At 37.1% G+C, this 19,839-nt stretch overlaps 1 protein-coding gene across 1 annotated transcript in view; it reads right to left on the minus strand.

The window, feature by feature from the left end:
* Positions 1-1,503: 1,503 nt before the first annotated feature.
* Positions 1,504-19,839, minus strand: part of LOC150078109 (protein SSUH2 homolog) — a 215,535-nt gene continuing 197,199 nt past the window's right edge. Inside the window, exons 11-12 of the mRNA XM_090384941.1 lie at positions 10,806-10,910; positions 1,504-1,653 (exon numbers count right to left, since the gene is read on the minus strand). Coding sequence (XP_090241067.1) covers positions 1,504-1,653; positions 10,806-10,910 — 255 coding nt within the window. The remainder of the gene's footprint in view (positions 1,654-10,805; positions 10,911-19,839) is intronic.

A 19,839-nucleotide genomic window follows, 5' to 3' on the forward strand; every position in this document is an offset into this window, starting at 1 on the left:
TACCTAGAAAAATTGGAAAGATTTTTGACTGAGAATGACTAGTATGAGTTAATTTTTGTGCAGTGGTTTGATATTTATAAATAAATATTAAAAAAGGGCATCCAGAATGAAGAGACAACAAAGTTTGGAAAAAAGTTCTTTAGTGTTTAAGTGACAGCTGTGTCAAAAAGGATCACCAACAATTTCTAAAAATTAACAAATGATTTGGAAATTATTAGAATAATTTGATGAATGATTTATGCCAAAGCTTATATCAATTGGTAGCAGTTTTATAATATATACAGTTAGTTTATTTAGAGAATAGGAGAGAAATTTCTTGTATGTACATTCCTTATATACATGCATGCATGCATGCATGCACACACACACACACACACACACACACACACACACACACACACACACACACACACACACACACACACACACACACACACACATTTTTTAAATTTTTTATTTATATATATGTATATTACTGTACTGGTTGCTGAATATTTTTAATATCAGCCCTACCTAGGGGCAATTGTATAGTTTGACATGAGGTATTCCGAGCAGTCCAGACAGGCTACTAAGACAACTCATGCAGTTTTGTCAATGATATATAGATATTTTGCCAGCAGCGACAAGGAGATGATTATTTCACTGTATAAGGCAATGGTTCAGTGACATCTTGAGTACTGCATACAGGTCTGGAAGCCTCATTTTAAGAAGGATGTAAATCTGTTGGAAGAGATGTAGAGCAGACCAACCAGATTAGCAAAGGACACAAAAGGGTACTGTGTACTGTTACCATGAAAGACTTCAATTATGCAAATTGCGGTGCTTGGAAACTAGGCACCTGAGAGAGACCAGACTGAAGTGTTTAAGGCTTTAAATGGATTAAATAAACTAAATGCTGATAGCATCCTTACTCTTTCTCAGACAACACACATAATGGGACAGAAACTGAAAAAAGGATGGTTGCAGGACAGATGTGCAAAAATTGATTTCATCCAGTGAGTTACTGAATGTTGGAACAAACTTCTAATGGTATAGATGGTGTTGTGTGTTGTGGAAGTCGGTAATTTTTTTTTTTTTGGCTGATACTGTATAAGCTTGCTTTCTTGAATCATTTGCTGCCACTACCAATACTAATAAAAACATATTTAAAAAATTACCATCATATGCTGTTTTCCATGAATCAGCCAGCACAGTAAAGAAAAAGATATGTGTTAAAATGTATAACCTTAAGAATGGAAGTAAAAGCTTCCCAAAATGTTCAGTTATTAACTAAATAAACAATTCTTAACACCTGTAATACCAGTATAATTTGTTAAAAGCATCAAAATAACCACACAGAGAGATAAATAAACCCATCATTTAAAACCACAAGGAAATAAAACTATTTTTTTTTAATTCTCAAAAAAAAAAAATTTTTTTTTTAAATTTTTATATATTCTAAAAACTGAAAAAAGGTTTTTGAGTTTTTGAGATTCTAAATGTTAATTCATAATAATTTTTAGTCTACAAAATAATACATAAACCACACCCACAGGTCTCCGGATAATCTGGGGCATAGACTTTCTGTTCAAACCCATATACATAAAAACTTCCTTCATGTGACTTCCATTGATAAGAGGCAGTAGTGAGTGGGATGATACGAACTCTGTGTCGCTAAGAAATATACATAAATATACAGTCAATAAATAAAAATTATTAAAATAATGTGAATTTGTTACAATTAAGTTAAAGATATTAGTGTTACTTTTCTAGTTTAGAGTAAAATAAATTTTAATGCTTCTCTGTGACAAACGTTTACTTTATCTTTTACTAAATTTGAGTAGTTATATTTTTTACTGATAATTTTCTGTTTCGTCATCTCATTCAGAATTACAGTGTTTTATTACTGATAATTGGAATTTTGTTGCTAAAAAATGGAACATATTTTTTTATTACGTATGATGTGAGCAATACACGAAGGAACTAGTTTTTTCCTGCTTCCTTCATGTATCATGGCAGTGAAATCCAACTGTAACCGGAGTTGCAGCACCATCGTGATACCCAAGCCCGAGGTGGGATTCGAACCCGCGACCTTTGGGTTGCCAGTCAGGCACTTAACCCACCTGGCTAGCCCAGTTGGCAATGGAACATATGGGATGGTGATATGTGTGTGGGGGTCACACAACCAGGTTTTTACTTTCTCTGTGGTTGGACAGGATAATTAATTTACAGCAGCCGGATAAAAATTATTCTCCCCCAACGGTGGTGATGTATGCAGTTGACTTTAATCAAACAATATCTGTAAACAGTGTTACCAACAGCAAATTCTAAATGGAAAGCATTCAAGGGATTAATCCTGGAAGCTACTAGGCTTTTCATACCAACTAAGAAATACTGTCCAAGGTTTAGGCTTAAATGGATGAACTATGAGACTTGTGGCAGAGAAGAAAAATGCATGGGATGCATATAAATTATCAGGAATCAAAGATGCCTATGGTAGATAAAAGCCAGTCTGTAATCAAGTCACAAAGGACATCAGGCAAGCAAAGGCAGATTATGAGAAATCTTTGGCAAAGGATGCAAAGAAAAACAGTAAAAATTCTTTACTTATTAAACTCTAGAAGGAAGGGGATGAATCAGATTTGTCCACTTGACAACAATGGCTCGATTGTTGATGAACCTGCTGAGGTAGCTGATAAACTGAATGAGTATTTTGCATCTACATTCACACATGAGGAATGTCTATAGGGAAGTGGGGGCCAGAAACTTCTCAAACTCTGGCAGGGGGCTAAATGATTTTGTAATAACTGACAGCAAAGTGGAGGAGAAATTTTTGAAATTGAATATAAGAAAGGCACCTAGGGCGGATGGGATCTATCCAGTTATGTTAAAGGAAGCAACAAAGGAAGTAAGCAAACCCTTAGCCATAATTATGAAAGGTTCCTTGAACTAAGGAGAGCTCCCCACGGACTGGAGATGTGCAAATGTGTCCCCAATTCACAAAGGATGATTTGTTTGTTTGTTATTTGGTTTTTAGGAGCATTAGCAACTAAGGCCATATTGCTCCGGGGATATGCAGTGGTCATTCCCTGACCTTTCCGCATCCTCCGTATTTGGTGGTTACGGGCTCGAACCCCGATCTAATCAAGAAATGCATGCACGCACTGCTGCTCCTGCCCACCTGGCTACGGAGGCACCCACAAAGGAGGATCATGGACTGACGGGCTAACAGTAGCCACTGGCAGAGGTGAAAGTGATTCTTGCACTGCTTCTAATGGAATGAGCAGCAGCCTGGAAAAAAGTTGCTGGGGATTTCAGGGAGTCATCACGAAACAAGTAAATACATGGGCTGTTTTATGGTAGCTAGGAATAAGAACAGGTGCACATATACTTGCATGTACACCAATGCTAGGAGTTTAGTAAATAAATTTGATGAATTTGAGGTGCTGGTCAAAACAGCAAAGGCAGATATTGTTGGGATATCAGAGACGTGGTATCACATAGAGAGAAGGAACATAGAATGGGAATTTGGGGAGTACAATATGTACAGGAAGAATAGACAGGATAGGAGGGGTTATGCTGTTATTTAAGAAACACATAAAATCTAGGGAAGTGCATCCAGTTGGCATGGGTGGATAGTGCAATGATGAATCAGTTTGTTGTGACATAAGCACTGGGAAGGTGAAATTGACAGTAGGAGTGTGTTATAGGCCTAATGATTCAGATGAGTATAATGAACAACTGTACAGAGAAATAGAGTGGGCCAGTAAATCAAATTGTCTTATAATGGGGGATTTTAACTTCCCAAATATTGACTGGGACTTCTGGGTTGGTCACTCACAAACTAGCAAAGCTTTTTTGAATTTATTGGATGTTGTTTTGTATAGCAGCACATTCGAGAGGCATCTAGAAGGATTAATACTCTTGATCTGATTATCAGTAGTGATTCTTTATGCATTAAGAATCTGCAGATAAAGGAACCACTAGGTTGGAGTGATCACAGTGTGCTGAAGTGGGATTTATTCAAAGATGTAACTTCCGTCAGGGGTAAAGGGAAGGATTTTTGCTTTCGTAAAGGTTTACGATGGTCTGAGACAGTTTTTTAAAGTTCATACAGTGGGACCAACAGCAAATTCTAAATGGGAAGCTATCAAGGAAGTAATTTGGAAGCTACTAGGCTTTTTGTTCCAACTAAGAAATAAAAAATACTGTTCAGGGTTTAGACCTAAATGGATGTCAGATGAACTAATGAGACCTGTGGCAGGGAAGAAAAATGCATGGGATGCATATAAATTATCAGGTTACACAGAAACCTGTGGCAGATATAAGCTGGTGTGTAATGAGGTCACAAAGGAAGTTAGGCAAGTGAAGGCAAATTATGAGAAATCTTTGGCAAAGAATGCAAAGAAGAACAGCAGAGTTCTTTACTTATGTAAACTCTAGAAGCAAGAGGATGAATCAGATGCATCCACTTGATATCGACGATTCGACTATTGAGAACTCTGCTCAGGTAGCTGAAAAACTGAATAAGTATTTTGCATCTACATTTACAATGAGTTATTCAGGGAGGGGAATGCCAGAAGTATATCAAACTTTGGCAGGGAGCTAATTGATTTTGTAATAACTGAGAGCAAAGTGGAGGAGAAATTGTTCAAGTTAAACATAAGAAAGGCACCTCAGGTGGATGGGATCTATCCAGTTATATTAAAGAAGGCAGCAAAGGAAGACCCTTGGCCATAATTATGAGAGCTTCCTTGGACTCAGAGGACGTCTCCAATCGGACTGTAGATGTTCAAATGTGACTCCAGTTTAAAAAAGGGGATCAAAGAGTGACACAAATAATTACAGACCTGTCAATTTAACTTCTGTTCCAGGGAAATTAATGGAGGCACTGGTTAAAGAAGGACTACAGGATCATCTAAACAAGACTGTAGTTATAGTTCAGACACAGCATGTTTTTGCTAAGGGGAAGTCTTGTCTGAGAAATTTGATTGGATACTACAATGAGGTCAGAAAGGAACTGGATGCAAAAAAAAATTTTTGATGTCATATTCTTGGATTTCAGAAAAGCTTTTGACACTGTTGCACATGGAAGACTGCTGTACAAATTAGAGCAGTGCATGTGGCATTAAAGGGAACTTGCTGCTATGGATAAAAGGGATGGTTGAGTGGAAGAAGACAAAGAGTGGTAATCAATGGACACTGCTCTTTGTGGACTGATGTTATTAGTGTTGTCCCCCAGGGGTCTGTGTTGGGCCCATTGTTGTTTTCTGTATTTATCAGTGATATTGATGACGGTATATCAGGCTTAATGTCCACGTTTGCAGACGATATGAAGGTTGGCAGGGTTGTTAATGACACTAATGACAGTATGCTACTGCAACAGGATCTAGAAAAGTTGAGCAGATGGGCTGAGAGGTGCCAACTGAAGTTTAACATTGAGAAATGTAAAGTACTGCATAAGGGTAACCTTAACCCCAGCGTAACGTGCAAACTGGGTGGTACTACACTCATGGTAGTGGAGAATGAAAAGGATCTGTGGATAATTGAGCAGTCAGATATGAAGTTTTTTGAACAGTGCAGACAGGCTGCAAGAGTAGCTCATGGTGTCTTGTCAATGATATACAGGAATTTTTCTAGCAGGGATAAGGAGGTGATTGTCCCCTTCTATAAGGCAATGGTCAGGCCACATCTTGAGTACTGCATATAGGTCTGGAGGTTGCATTTGAAGAAGGATGTAGAGCTGTTGGATAGAGCGAGTACAGAGAAGGGCAATGAGACTGGTGAGTGGAACAAAGAGTTGCTGTTACCAAGAAAGGCTTAAATTCTGCAAATTGCAGTGTCTGGAGACTAGGCACCTGTGAGGTGATCTAATTGAGGTGTATAAGGCCTTGAATGGTTGGAGCAAGCTCAATGCTGATGGCATTCTTCCTCTTGCTCAGATTACTCACCTGAGGGGACAAATTCAATTTGAGGAAAGACAATTGTAGAATAGATGTGCAGAAATTTGCCTTTAGCCAGCGGGTTGTTGATAGTTGGAACAAACTTCCATCTTTTGAAGTGGAGGTCAACTTAAATAAGTTGAAATCAGAATAGACAAATATTTGGAGTGAATGGATGGGTGAAATGTGAAGTTTTTTTTTTTTTTTTTTTTTTTTCCAGCTGATGCTATATAAACTTGTTTTCTTGCATCATATGCCTCTACTAATGCTAATATTTTTAACATATTGTTTAATTAAAGGTTTTTTTTTTTTTTTTTGTTAGTTGTTGGCGCATCAGCTTCTGTGGTCATAATGCACCTCCCAAAGTTTTTGCATTTTATTCTGATCCAAGCCCAAGGCAGGATTCGAACCCACGACCTTTGGGTTGCTGGGCAGGCACTTTACTCACCTGGCTAGCCCGGTCGGCAACATACTGTTTAATTAAAGTAACCTTCCTGATTAGAGTATCCCAGGCATACTGAATTTGAATGAGGTCTTGATATCTGTCTGTCCATTCTCCCTCTGTGGCGCCTCCGTAGCCAGGTGGGAAGGAGCAGCAGTGCATAGCACATGCTTCTTGATTAGACCGGGGTTCGAGCCCGTCACCACCAATTACGGAGAATGCGGAAAGGTCAGGGAATGACCACCGCATATCCCGGAGCAATATGGCCTTAGTTGCTAATGCTCCTAAAAACCAAATAACAAACAAACAAACAAACATTCTCCCTCTGAAGGCTGTGATTCACAAGGAGGGTTCTGAATTGCACTGTTATACATTAAAAGAAAGTCTGGATCAGTTGTATGTGCAAAAGGACAAACATAAGGATCAAGAATCATACCTCATTACAGCTATGATAGTTCCTTAGCAAGAATACATGCATGACCAAATGTATCCATGGGGATACATTTGTGCAAATGTATCCCCAATTCACAAAGGGGGATCGAAGGGTGACACGAGTAAATACAGACCAGTTAGTTTAACTTCTGTTCCGGGTAAAATAATGGAGTCACTGGTTAAAGATGCATTGCAGGATCATCTAGACAAGACTGCAGCAATAATTCAGACACAGCATGGGTTTGTTAAGGGAAAGTCTTGTCTGACAAATTTGATAGGATATTATGATGTGGTTACAAAGGAACTGGATGCAAAAAATAATTTTGATATCATATATTTGGATTTCAGGAAAGCTTTTGACACTGTTGCGCATGGAAGACTATTGTACAAATTGGAGCAGAATGGTATTAAGGGTAAGTTGCTACAATGGATAAAAGGATGGTTAAGTGCTAGAAGATAGAGGGTGGTAATCAATGGGTGCTGCTCTTCTTGGACTAATGTTATTAGTGGAGTCCCACAGGGTTCGGTGTTAGGTCCACTGTTGTTTTGTATATTTATCAATGATATTGATGAAGGTATATCAGGCTTAATGTCGAAGTTTGCAGATGATACAAAGGCTGGCAGGGTTGTTAATGACAGTAATGGCAGTGTGCTACTGCAACAGGATCTAGATAATTTGGGCAGATGGGCTAAGAAGTGGCAACTGAAGTTTAACCTTGACAAATGCAAAGTACTACATATGGGTAGAAGTAACCCCAGAGAAACGTACCAACTGTGTGGTACTACACTTAAGGTGGTAGAAAATGAAAAAGACCTGGGAGTAATTGTGCAGGCAGATATGAAGTTTTCTGAGCAATGCAGACAGGCTGCCAGGGCAGGTCATGGGGTTTTGTTTGACTCATCAGTGAGAAGTGCCATGATCCATTATTTCTCAGGCGCAGTTGACATGCTATCAGAACCAATTCAAACTGGTTGTGTGTGTGTGTGTGTGTGTGTGTGTGTGTGTGTGTGTGTGTGTGTGTGTGTGTGTGTGTGTGTGTGTGTGTGTGTGTGTGTGTGTGTGATCAATGGAACATAGATAGCTGGTTATCTTGAATGATTTCCCCCACCCCAACTGACCCTCACAAAGCCTTGTGTAAATAGCATGCCAATACAAGTTATCATGTAGATCCAGAAAGTTGCAAAGCAATTTGCCGTGCAAGTGATCACAGAATGGTAAGATTCACACTTGATATAGATGTAAGAAAATAAAGGAAAAAAACGGACTCGAGTAAATAATACAAAGGTCTTCGAGATAACAGAAGAGGAATAAAAGCAGTATGTATGGGAACTTAAGAACAAGTTTGAGCTTCTGCAGACTGCTCAGGACCAAGATATCGATGAGGAATATTACAACTTTCTGAAAGTGATAAAGCCCAAGAAACCTATAGGTAAAAAGAAATCCAAAGAAGAAAAAATTAGTCAAGAAACACTTGTCATGATGAACCGAAGATGACAAATGAAGAGCAAGAAAAACGCTGACAAGGAGAAAATTGAGTATACTGAGTTATGCAAAGCCATTAGAAAGAGACTCAGAGAGGACATAAGAAAATTTAACACAAGAAAAGTAGAACAAGCATTAAGGGAAAACAAAGGATTTAAATCAGCAGCCATGAGCAGTAATACAGAAAGACAAATGATACTGAAACTGAAGAATAGCGATGGTGTACTTATAAACAGCAGAGAAGGCATAATTCAAATAGCAGAAAACTACTATAAAGAGTTATACAAGGAGCGAGGGAATGATGTCAGCAGTGGGGAAGATGGATCACAAATTAGTAACACATACAACATACCTGATATCCTTCCTGATGAGATAGAACATGCATTGAAGAAAATGAAAAATCAGAAAACCCCAGGGGAAGATGAAGTTACTGTAGAGTTGTTAAAACTGGGAGGAAGAGACATGACACAAAAACTGGCAAGACTCTTCACAAAATGCATTAGAAAAGGTGTGACACCTAAGGAGTGGAATTATGAAATCATAGTTTTCTGCATAAGAAAGGAGATAAATCAGAAATTGGAAATTATAGACCAATTAGCTTGTTATCCCACATTTACAAGTTGTTCACAACGGTCATTACTAACAGATTAGAAAAACTTGATGAGAATCAATTGAAAGGCAAGCTGGCTTTAGGACAGGATTCTCAACTGTGGATCACCTTCACGTAATATCACAGCTAATGGAGAAAGGAAATGAATATAAAACACTATTATGCCTTTCATTTGTGGATTATGAAAAGGCATTTGACTCCATACAGCATAAGGCAATGTTTCGGGCACTGGAAAGACAAGGCATAGATACCCCATACATCATGATTTTGAAGAAAATATATGAGAATGCTACCTCCTTTATTAGACTAGAGAAAGACAGTAGTAAATTTAAAATTGAGAAAGGAGTTCGACAAGGACACACAATATCTCCGAAGTTGTTTACTGCTGCCCTTGAAGAAGCTTTCAGAAGATTAGACTGGTCGCAGAAAGGAGTCAATGTGAATGGAGAGTACCTAAACCATTTATGATTTCCAGATGACATTGTGGTCATAAGCCACAATCCCAAAGAATTAGAGGAAAATCTTAATCAGTTATGCACAGTTAGTAAGGATTTTGGACTAAAGATGAATATGACTAAAACAAAAGTAATGATGAACAAGTATGCCACAGAAAGGGATATAATGATTGAAGGAGCAGTAATTGAAAGGTGGAGTCATATACTTATCTGGGACAAGTAATTAGCTGTAATAATGATAAATGGCTGGAAGTCAAGAGAAGAATAAATTTTGAATGGATAGCATTCAGGAAATATAGTCACATACTCAGGAGCAATATCCCAATTTGTCTGAAATGTAAAATAATGAACCAATGTATACTCCCCACCATGACTTATGGAAGTGAAACTTGGGCAATCACCAAAAGAATGGAAGAGAAGCTGAGAACTACACAGCGAAGAATGGAACGAATTATATTGGGAATCAGAGTTAGATAAGAAGAGAAACACATGGATTAGGCAGCAAACTCAAGTAAAGGACATGCTTATCAAAACTAAAGAACTAAAATGGTCTTTGGCAGGACACATAGCTCAAAGACATGATGACAGATGGACTAAGAAATAACAGAATGGTACCCAAGAGGAGCTAGAAGAAAAGCTGGAAGACAACAATGGAGATGAACAGATGAAATTCATGAGTTTGTGGGTAGTAAATGGATGGCCATTGCACAAAACAGAAGGAACTGGAAAGTTGCTGGAGAGGCCTTCATCCTGCAGTGGATTGAAAATGGCTGATGATGAACTGTCATCTTATGTGGATTTAGATCTCAAAAACTGCTTGTTTTTGAGATCTAAATCCAGAATCTTGTTCTCTCAGAATCTGCTTGTAATGGTGAGAGTCACATTTAGCTATGTAGTCACTTTGGCTTCACTTCATCCTGCCTGTATTCTCCTCATTATTTTCCACCTCGAAGAATCAGTCACCACAAAAATGTTTGGACATCTTAAAATCAACAGTGTGGGCAATTAACATGAAATATAGTGGTTCTGAAAACATCGTTTTTATGTAAATGATGGATATTTGGTTCTATTTGTATTTGCATTTAAAAATGAATTTGTATAACTATATTTGCTCCTTAGTTTTTTAGCACTAGTGTAGATTACTCTAATGAAGTGAGGCTTCTGTAGCCCAGTGGTCAAGTGTGGGGATACAAAAAGTGTATGTACTTTGACTGTGGTTCAAACCCATGTGACTTCTAATCTTATATTCTCTCTATCTTGTGAACTGTTCTGACCTTATGTGGTTGACCCAGAGCATAAACAGAAAATTTATTTAATGGATGGTAAATAAGGTTTTTAAGCTTAAATTAGATGCAAATGAATGTTTTTTTTAATAGAGCTGCCTTTTTTTTCTGATGTATTAATTAAATACACATTTAATATTCAAATTTTAAAAAAATATCAATATATCAGTACACATTACCTGCATCAACAGCTTTTCATTTGTGAACTGGGAATTATGTTGCTGAATTAACTGGACAGATGCCATGTTGACAGTGGTATCAGGAAAGTGATTGATGGGCCATAGCTTGTAAATAAGAATAAAGCTATTTAAATAAAAATCATATCAACACATATCCAAATTACATATATTTAGAGATACAAAAATGTTCAAAATAATATCATTAGATAGTATGAATCAGAGCTGTACTACTCAATATGTTCTACGTTGATAATAATATTAGTAAAATTGATAATAATATTACTGATTCATACTATCTAATTAATTTTTAAACTCTTATTGACTATTTCATTCACTTCCTGTCTCTCCAGCAGTAAACAATCGATACACACAACTATGGGAGATTTTTTGAATGGCTTGGTACAAAATTACATTAAATCTACACTAAGGTACTCGGCCCAAAGTTACCATATTTCTTTTCTAAAATATTGCCTTCAAAACAACATCATTCCGAAGTTTGCTAGGGTGAATTTAAATCAAAAAATTTCAGACATAAAACAATTAACACTGGCGACATCGCGTAATATTGTTAAGCTTGCCTTAAAATCTCGATATTCGAATAAACAAAAATACCTTTCTCAGGTTAGGAAGCTTCGTGATAAATTAAAAAATTATCTACATCCGAATGATTGGTCTGTATTGAAGACCTCCATAGATTTGTGACGGGAAGCACAGGCCTCAGAAATAAAAAACAGACACGTTCATGCAAATTCTAACACATTGTCACGGGCTTGCGACCAAGTTCATACGAGTTGGGTGACATCCCCCCCCACAGACACACAACGTGCTACCACAGAATATGTCAGCTAGTTCATGAACACCCCCTCACCCAGTATCCAACAAACCGACATATCAACAGGTTACAAATCTTTCCTCGTGTACACTATCGCAGGACCAGATTTCGCTTTTATCCAAAGGACAAAATTATAATTTACCACCTCAAAAACTGCCTAAAAAACAATGCGTAATTGATATTGAATTTGGACTTCGTAATGTTCCACAAAAAGATGTATTTATTCAACAAGTTAACCAAGTAGTGAATAACATAAAAGAAACGCAACTTCCGAAATTGAATAAACAGTTCAGCTTTACGAGAACTTCGGGGAAATAAGGACATTATTATACAGAGGGCAGATAAAGGAGATACAGTGGTAATACTAGATAAACATGATTATATTAATAAGTTAGATTCAGTTGTGTCAGATACCTCCACTTATCATGAAGTAGACCTGGCACTGTTTACCAATTTGGTCGATCAATACAATAAAACGTTAACCACATATCGAAAAAACGACTACATTACTATGGTTCAGTTAAAGGAATTGAAGTCCAGAACATACAATATTCCTGCACTTTTCGGTCAGGTAAAATTACACAAGACTGGGTTTCCTATTCGACCTATTGTTTCCTACAGGAACTCGGCATTTTCATCCTTAGCCACACATATATATAACATTATAAAACCCTTTAGACAGGTAATACAATTTGGGATTAAGAACTACGATACATTATTTAATAAGCTTAAAGACTGTAGACTCGGCGACAATGACAATTTATTCTCACTAGATGTTACCTCATTATATACGAATGTAAACGTTGAATACACATTAGATATTATTTGGGATATGTTAAATAAAAACTCGACACGATTAATTATACGAAGCTACCTATTAAGGAAATTTTTCACTTAATTAAACTGTTAGTTGAGGCTAACTACATCACCTTTCGAGACAAGGTGTACAAACAAATTTTTGGATTACCAATGGGTTTGAGCCTGAGTGGCTTAATGTCAGAGATCTATCTCTCAACGATTGAGCAGATACATTTGACACCTTTTCGAACCCGTATCACATACTATGGGAGGTATTTAGACGATGTTCTAGTTATTACCGATAGTAATACTATCCAAGACATTTTACATTCGTTTAATAATATTCATTCTAGACTCAAATTTACATTGGAAAGGGAGGATACGGATACAAAATCATTAAACTTTCTAAATTTCACGCTTACCCGGGACTCGAATAAAATACAATTTAGCATCTATCGAAAACCTACAAACATCGGTATGCTTCTACATTATAATAGCTATCACCTGTTCACCTACAAAAGATCGATTATCTTTAATCAATTTCTTAATGCCTATAAATATTCAACGACGGAATCTGCTTTGGACTCAGAAATACAAATATTAACTAGCAGATTCTTAAACAGGGGTTATTCCATTACCACAATAAACCGAATTAGGGTACAAGCTAAGGATAGGATACAAAATAGTACACCAAACAACAATAGTAATATCAAAAAATACTTTATTTCTGTCCCATATGTTGAACAGTGGCACAAACAGCTTAACAGATTCTTTAAAGATACTGAATTTAAAATTGTAGCTAGGCCAATACGGAAGTTACACACTATACTGAACAATCGCTTGGTTCTTTCAGCGTTCGCAACACAAATTAATGATCTGGTATACAACATTTCTTGCGGTGATTGCGACTCGTCTTATCAAGGTTCGACCCGATTTTCTCTTAATATTCGTGTAAATCAACATGAAGCCTCAGTTCGTGCTTCTCGTTCAGCAGCGTCAGAATTAGCCTTTCATGCCATTAACGAAAAACATAATTTTTTTATTTAACGAGGCCAAAATACTTAACGTTCAACGTAATTATACGCGACTATTAATTGCAGAAACCGTTGAAATTAAATTACACAAGAATTCTGTTAATGTTCGGCGGCCATATTTGATCTCCGATGCGTGGACCTTTACGCGCATGCGCGAAGACAAATAATCTCTATTTAAGTATCAGGTTTAACCCGATTCGGTAATTTTCATTCCTGTGATCACAACATACAGTCGAAAAGCGTTGTCAGCTTCAGGAAGGAAAATCATTTTGAATATTTTCGTTAGATTCTTTTAATTGCGTTAATTTGATTTTTAATTGTTTTAAATTGTGTTAAATTGATTATTTAATTATTTATATTTTACTGTAATGTACCGGTAAGTTGTAGATTTTTTCGTTTTTTCCGTTTTAATTTCTGGAGGGTATCATAGTTGTCGATTTTTTCGTTTTTTCCGTTTTAATTTCTGGAGGGTATCATACGGAAGTGTTCTACGCACTATATTGAGGTAAACTCCTCTTATTATTTTACTAATCAAAATAATATCAAAAGGATCTGTAAATGCCAAGTAAATATAACATCACAAGCTTCCATCCTAATTACAATTAACTGTAAAATCTGACACATTTTACAAAAAAAAAAAATGTCGACATTTTACAATCTAGAAATATTAAGAAAGCAATTCAGCACTTGTATCAAATTGCATTTGTCGTAGGAATCCATACAAAAAAAGAGTGATATTTCTCTCTCTTTATAAGATGTTTGAAGGGCTGTCTTATCCTTTTATCTGCCAGCAGTATTTAAATTGTATAGATAATGCAAAGGTTTTAATTCTCATAGCAGAAGAAACTTGCTTTTGTAATGAGTTCCCCTGGTATTGCACTACTTTCAAACAGATGGTCTCACCAAAAGGTTAATTGGCCATTTGTTTAAAAATAAGTTCAGCTGTTTGTGCTTAATATATATTGAAATGCACTCATCTAAAATTGCTGTCACTAAGTACAGTAATACCCCGAAGTTACGCGATAGGTGGGTCCGACGAAAATCGCTTTAGTCGAATTCGCGTAAGTCGGGGTACAACTTTGCATATAAATACATATAAATTTTGTTTAATTGGGACCAAAGACTAACAAAAACACTAGTTTAAAAGAAAAATATTTAATAAAATTGCAGTTATTTATATATATTAATACAAATTATGTATTAAAAAAATAAATGAGTTACGTAAAAAAGTTATTTCGTTGTCGATGGCTTCATAAAATCTAACAAATTCATCTGACGACACAGCACCTTTTTTTCACGCAGAATTTCTTTGTAGAAAGCTAATCATTTTTTATTCCTTGCTTTGTAGCTATAACGCGTTCTTCGTTGGGGTCTGTTTTCTAAAATTTTTGAGCCCTTTTCAATTGAGCTGTGAGACCTTCTGTCACGATTGCAATTGTTATGTGCTTTTCTCATGGAACTGGGTCTGAAGTGTCGGATAATTCAGTGACATTTTGGTCATGCATCTCTATGAGCTCATTCATTGTCAGCTCCTCACTATGTGAATCCAACAGCTCGTTGACATCATCACCATTGACTTCCAAATCTAATTGCCTGGCAAGATTAACAACTTCTTCTATCATATGAGGGACATGATCAGTTTCTGGCGTTGTTTTCGTCTCGTTTTTGAAAAAAAATGGACAAAGTTTCTTCCAGACACCATTCAATGTTTTTTTGTGAATTTCATCCCAAGATTCTTCAATGATTCTTACAGCATCTAAAACATTGAATTGTTTCCAAAAGTCTTTAACAGATATCTCACTATTTTGTCTCATAGCTTCATTCAGATGTGCAAACGAATGCCTCGTGTAGTAGGCCTTGAATGTTTTGATGACTCCCTGGTCCATCAGTTGAAGCAAGCTGGTTGTGTTTGGAGGCAAAAACACAACTTTCACACGTGGGTCGAAATTAATTAGGGTGGCAGGAGGGTGACCGGGTGCATTGTCAATAAGAAGCATCACTTTAAATGGAATCTGTTTAGACTTGCAATAACGTTCGACTTCGGGTATGAAGTGGTGACCAAACCAGTCCTCAAAAACGGAAGCTGTCACCCAAGCTTTATGATTTGACTTCCAAATCACTTGTAAGCTAATTTTAGATATATTTTTTAAAACTCTTGGGTTTTCGGAGCGATAGATTAAGAGAGGTTTTAACTTGCAGTCACCAGCTGCATTCCCGCCAACCATCACTGTCAATCGGTCTTTGGAAACCTTAAAGCCTGGAAAGTTTTTTTCTTCATGAAAACGATGTAATTTCCGACAAAAGTTGAGCAAGAATTTGAACGTACACATATAAATATGACAGTTGGAATGCAAATTCTTGTATATGTGTGCAGTTCATGCGGCAGCAAAGTTGAATTTTGTTCTTCTTTCGCTCTCACTCTCCGCTGTCGCACCGTATATCGATAGCATATGAAAAACGACCTTGAAGATAGTGGGCGGCAGTGTTGCCAAACGAAAAAATCAAGAACCGCGTAACTCCGAGTTCGCGTAAGTCAGGGTAGCATAAGTCGGGGTATTACTGTATACCTCTCGAAAATCCAGAAAATTTTTAAAATTCAGCAGCTCTCAATTCCTGAGAGTGCTCAAGTTTGTTGTATATGGTTTATGATATAATTTTTTAAACAAACAAACAATTTTTTTAATGATTCACTCTAACTCTGCACATTATGAATTAAATAAAATGAAAAAGACAGAGAGACAGACAAAAGAAATTAAGATTTCTAAGAAAATGATTTTTCTAGTTTGATGAGCAAAATTTATTTTTTTAATGTTGCGCATACATATATCAAATGATATTTAATGATGATCAAGCTAACACAGTAACTTGAACTCTATGCATAACAGTTTAATGTCCTTTCAACTTCTGAGATGGCCCATTCCATGGGGGGGGAAGACTAAAATGTCTGTGCTATGTGTTCCTTATTAAAGAGGTTGGGCACTTCTTTGTGAATAAATCAATACTTGATATGGATCTTTAAAAGCTATATGGCAAGTATGGAAAGGTAGTTGAAACCCTCACTCTGCAAACTTATCGATTTTTGTTTTGAACATTTGTAAATCCTCTAGTTAGGTATAAAATGTTTTGCCTTTATTATTTAATTATGTAATTATTTTGATTACGTATGTTTTCCAATTTCTGTTAGACAATAAAGTAAAAAAATATGTTTGTATAGGTGTATATATATATCATTTATTCTAAAACTTATAGCTACATATCTCTGATGTTACCTGTTGAAGAGGAGTTTCTTCTGCCCAGACAGAACAAAGCTAGAAAGATGGGCAAGGAGGACACCCCCATGGTAGACACTACAATGACTTCTATCAAAACCAAATAGATAAAATGGCTTCTAATGCATGGCTCACGAGCGGAATGCTCTTCCCCGAGATTTAAGGATTCATGCTTGCCATTAAAGACCCCAGGTAATCAACATCAGGAACTATAGAAAATACATTGCTAAAGAGCTCACAGTGTCAGATGATACATGTCGATGATGCCACTTGGTCTCAGAAATGATCCAACACATCACCACAGATGTAAGGTCATCACCCAGTTGGGTACACTCATAGACACTACCATGTAGCCAGGATAATACATCAGAAGCCAACAAGGAAATACCAGTTTATTCAAGAAAGTGTACTATATTACAAGTACAAACCTTAGGCTGTACTAGAGACCCCAACCCACAAGCTGCACTGGGACCGAGCCATAATAACGAAGCTTGCTTTCTTGCGTGATATGCTTCTACTAATGCTAAAGCTAAAGACTATTCAGCCAACAGAACGGACATAACTATTGTTGACAAAAAGGAAAATGCTGCCTATCTGATTTACATAGCGGTGTCAAATAATGGCAACCTGAAGAAAACACATGAGGAAAATATCAGGAAGTACACATTGGATTTCAGCAAAGCATTTGACTCAGTCCCACATGAGCAGTTACTTTATAACTGGAACAGGTTAGAATCACAGGGAAAATCCTTAGATGGATAGCAGGATGGCTTCAGGACAAGAGGCATATAACCATGTGATAAATGGTTATTCTTCAGATTGGGTTAATGTAAGAAGTGGGATTCCCCAGAGGTCAGTATTGGAACCACTGTTATTTCTGATTTTCGTAAATGACATCGATGAAGGGATAGAGGGTGTGATGTCTAAATTTTCAGATGATATAAAGATTGGTAGAGGAGTTAATGACCGCTGCCAAGCAGAGCATCTTCAGAATGACCTAGATAGACTTCAGGAATGGTCAGAAAAATGGCAGCTATGCTTTAATCCAGCAAAGTGTAAGGTATTACACCTGGAGAACAGTAACCCCAAAATAACTTATACACTTGGTAGAGTTGAACTAAAGCCAGTAGTGGAGGAAAGGGACTTGGGTGTTATGATACAGTCAGACATGAAGCTCTCTGAGCATTGTAGACAGGTTGCAAGGAAGGCCCATTTTGTTCGATAAATCATCCTATCAATAATTTATCGAACATTTGCTAGTAGAGATAAGGACATCATAATCCCATTATATAAGGCTATTGTTAAATCACACTTGAAATACTGCGTTTAAGTATGGAGACCGTACCTAAAGAAAGACATTGAGCTTCTTGAAAGGATCCAAAGATGGGCAACTCGCCTGGTGGGATTGGCAAAAGGGTGTCCATATGAGGCAAGACTTCAAATATGTGGGTTGCAGAGCTTGGAAACTAAGCACCTTAGAGGAGACTTTTGATTGATATGTTTAAGGCTTTGAGAGGCATAAGTAAAATGAATGAGAAATTTTTATGGTCATAAATGATTCTAAAACTAGGTTCCATAAATTGAGTTAATGGGGGGAGATGTTTAGACTGGATTGCAGGAAGTTTTATTTTAGCTAGCGAGTTATAAACTACTGGAATAAGTTACCTACATGGGTGGTATTGGCTGACAGCTTGGGGAAATTCAAAGGTAAACTGGATAGTTACCTATGGGAGGAGGGAAATGTATAGATTGTTTATTTACTTTTCTTTTAATTTTTTTTTTGGCTGGTGCAGCATAAGCCATAGGCTTCCTTGCACCATGTATGTGGCCATTCCTAATACTAAAACTAAATGCATGGCCCTAAGACAAGAGATCAAAGAGATATGGCAAATGCAACAAATTACGACCATCCTGATCATGCCATCAACCACTAGTATGGTGCCAAAGACCCTATGCCAAACAACCTAGCAGCAATAGGTCTCCCAGAGAACACATACAAGAAACTCCAGAAAGTCACAATCCTGAACACCTGTAGGATAGTCAGAGAGCCCCCTCAACCAACAGGAACACCAGACATAACAACAACCACCCTGTGCACTTGGTACTAGTACCCGTCACAGAGTGGAGCCCCCATTAGGCAGAAATAATAATAATAATAATAAGTTGCAATCCTGAACACCTGTAGGATAGTAAAAGTAATAATAACAATAATAATAGCAACCAGACACAACCAACTCCCCCATGCACTTGGTACTGGCACCCATCATGGGGCAGGAAAAAAATCCCATAAAGGAGAAAAAGTTTTATAATAATAATAATAATAATAATTACAGGAAATACATTGCCAAGAACCCTGGGGTGGCAGATGCACATGTCAACAGTGGTACCTGGCCCCAGAACTGATCCACCACGTCACCATGGGGTGCAGGGTGATCACTTAGATGGAGTATACTCAGAGACATGACCAGGTCAAAACACCAGAAGCTAGCACAAAAATACTTATCAAAGAAAGTGTACCATATTACAAGTACGAACCTCAGGCTGTGCTACTAGAGAACCCTAATCACAAACTATACTGGGACTGTGCCATAATAACAGAAAAGACAATCCGGCACAACGGACCAGACATAACCTTCATTGACAAGAAGGAAAGGTCTACCTATCTGAGGAACATAGTGGTGCCCAGCACCAGCAACCTCCAGAACACCTATGAGGAAAAGATCAGAAAGTACACAGAGCTAAGACAGGAAGTTAAGGAAATCTGGCATACGGAACAAGTAATGACCATTCCGGTCTTTGAGTCAACCACCAGCATGGTGCCAAAGAGCCTCCATAAGAACCTAGAAGCAATAGGCCTTCCAGAGAACACTTACATGGAACTCCAGAAAGCTGTGATCCTGAGCATCTGTAGGATAGTAAGTCATCCTTGACCAACAGTAATAACAATAATCGGACACAACCAAAGTATCAGTACCTGTCATAGGGCAAAAAATTCAATAAAGGAGAAAAAGTTGCAGTAATAATAATAATTAAGTAAATGCATGTCATACAATACAATAGGAAGATTACATGTGCTATTAAAAATTTCAAAATTATTTGCT

The sequence above is a fragment of the Mastigoproctus giganteus genome, chromosome 11, assembly GCF_048544385.1.
Source record: "Mastigoproctus giganteus isolate SK-2022 chromosome 11, ASM4854438v1, whole genome shotgun sequence".
NCBI lineage: Eukaryota > Metazoa > Arthropoda > Arachnida > Uropygi > Thelyphonidae > Mastigoproctus > Mastigoproctus giganteus.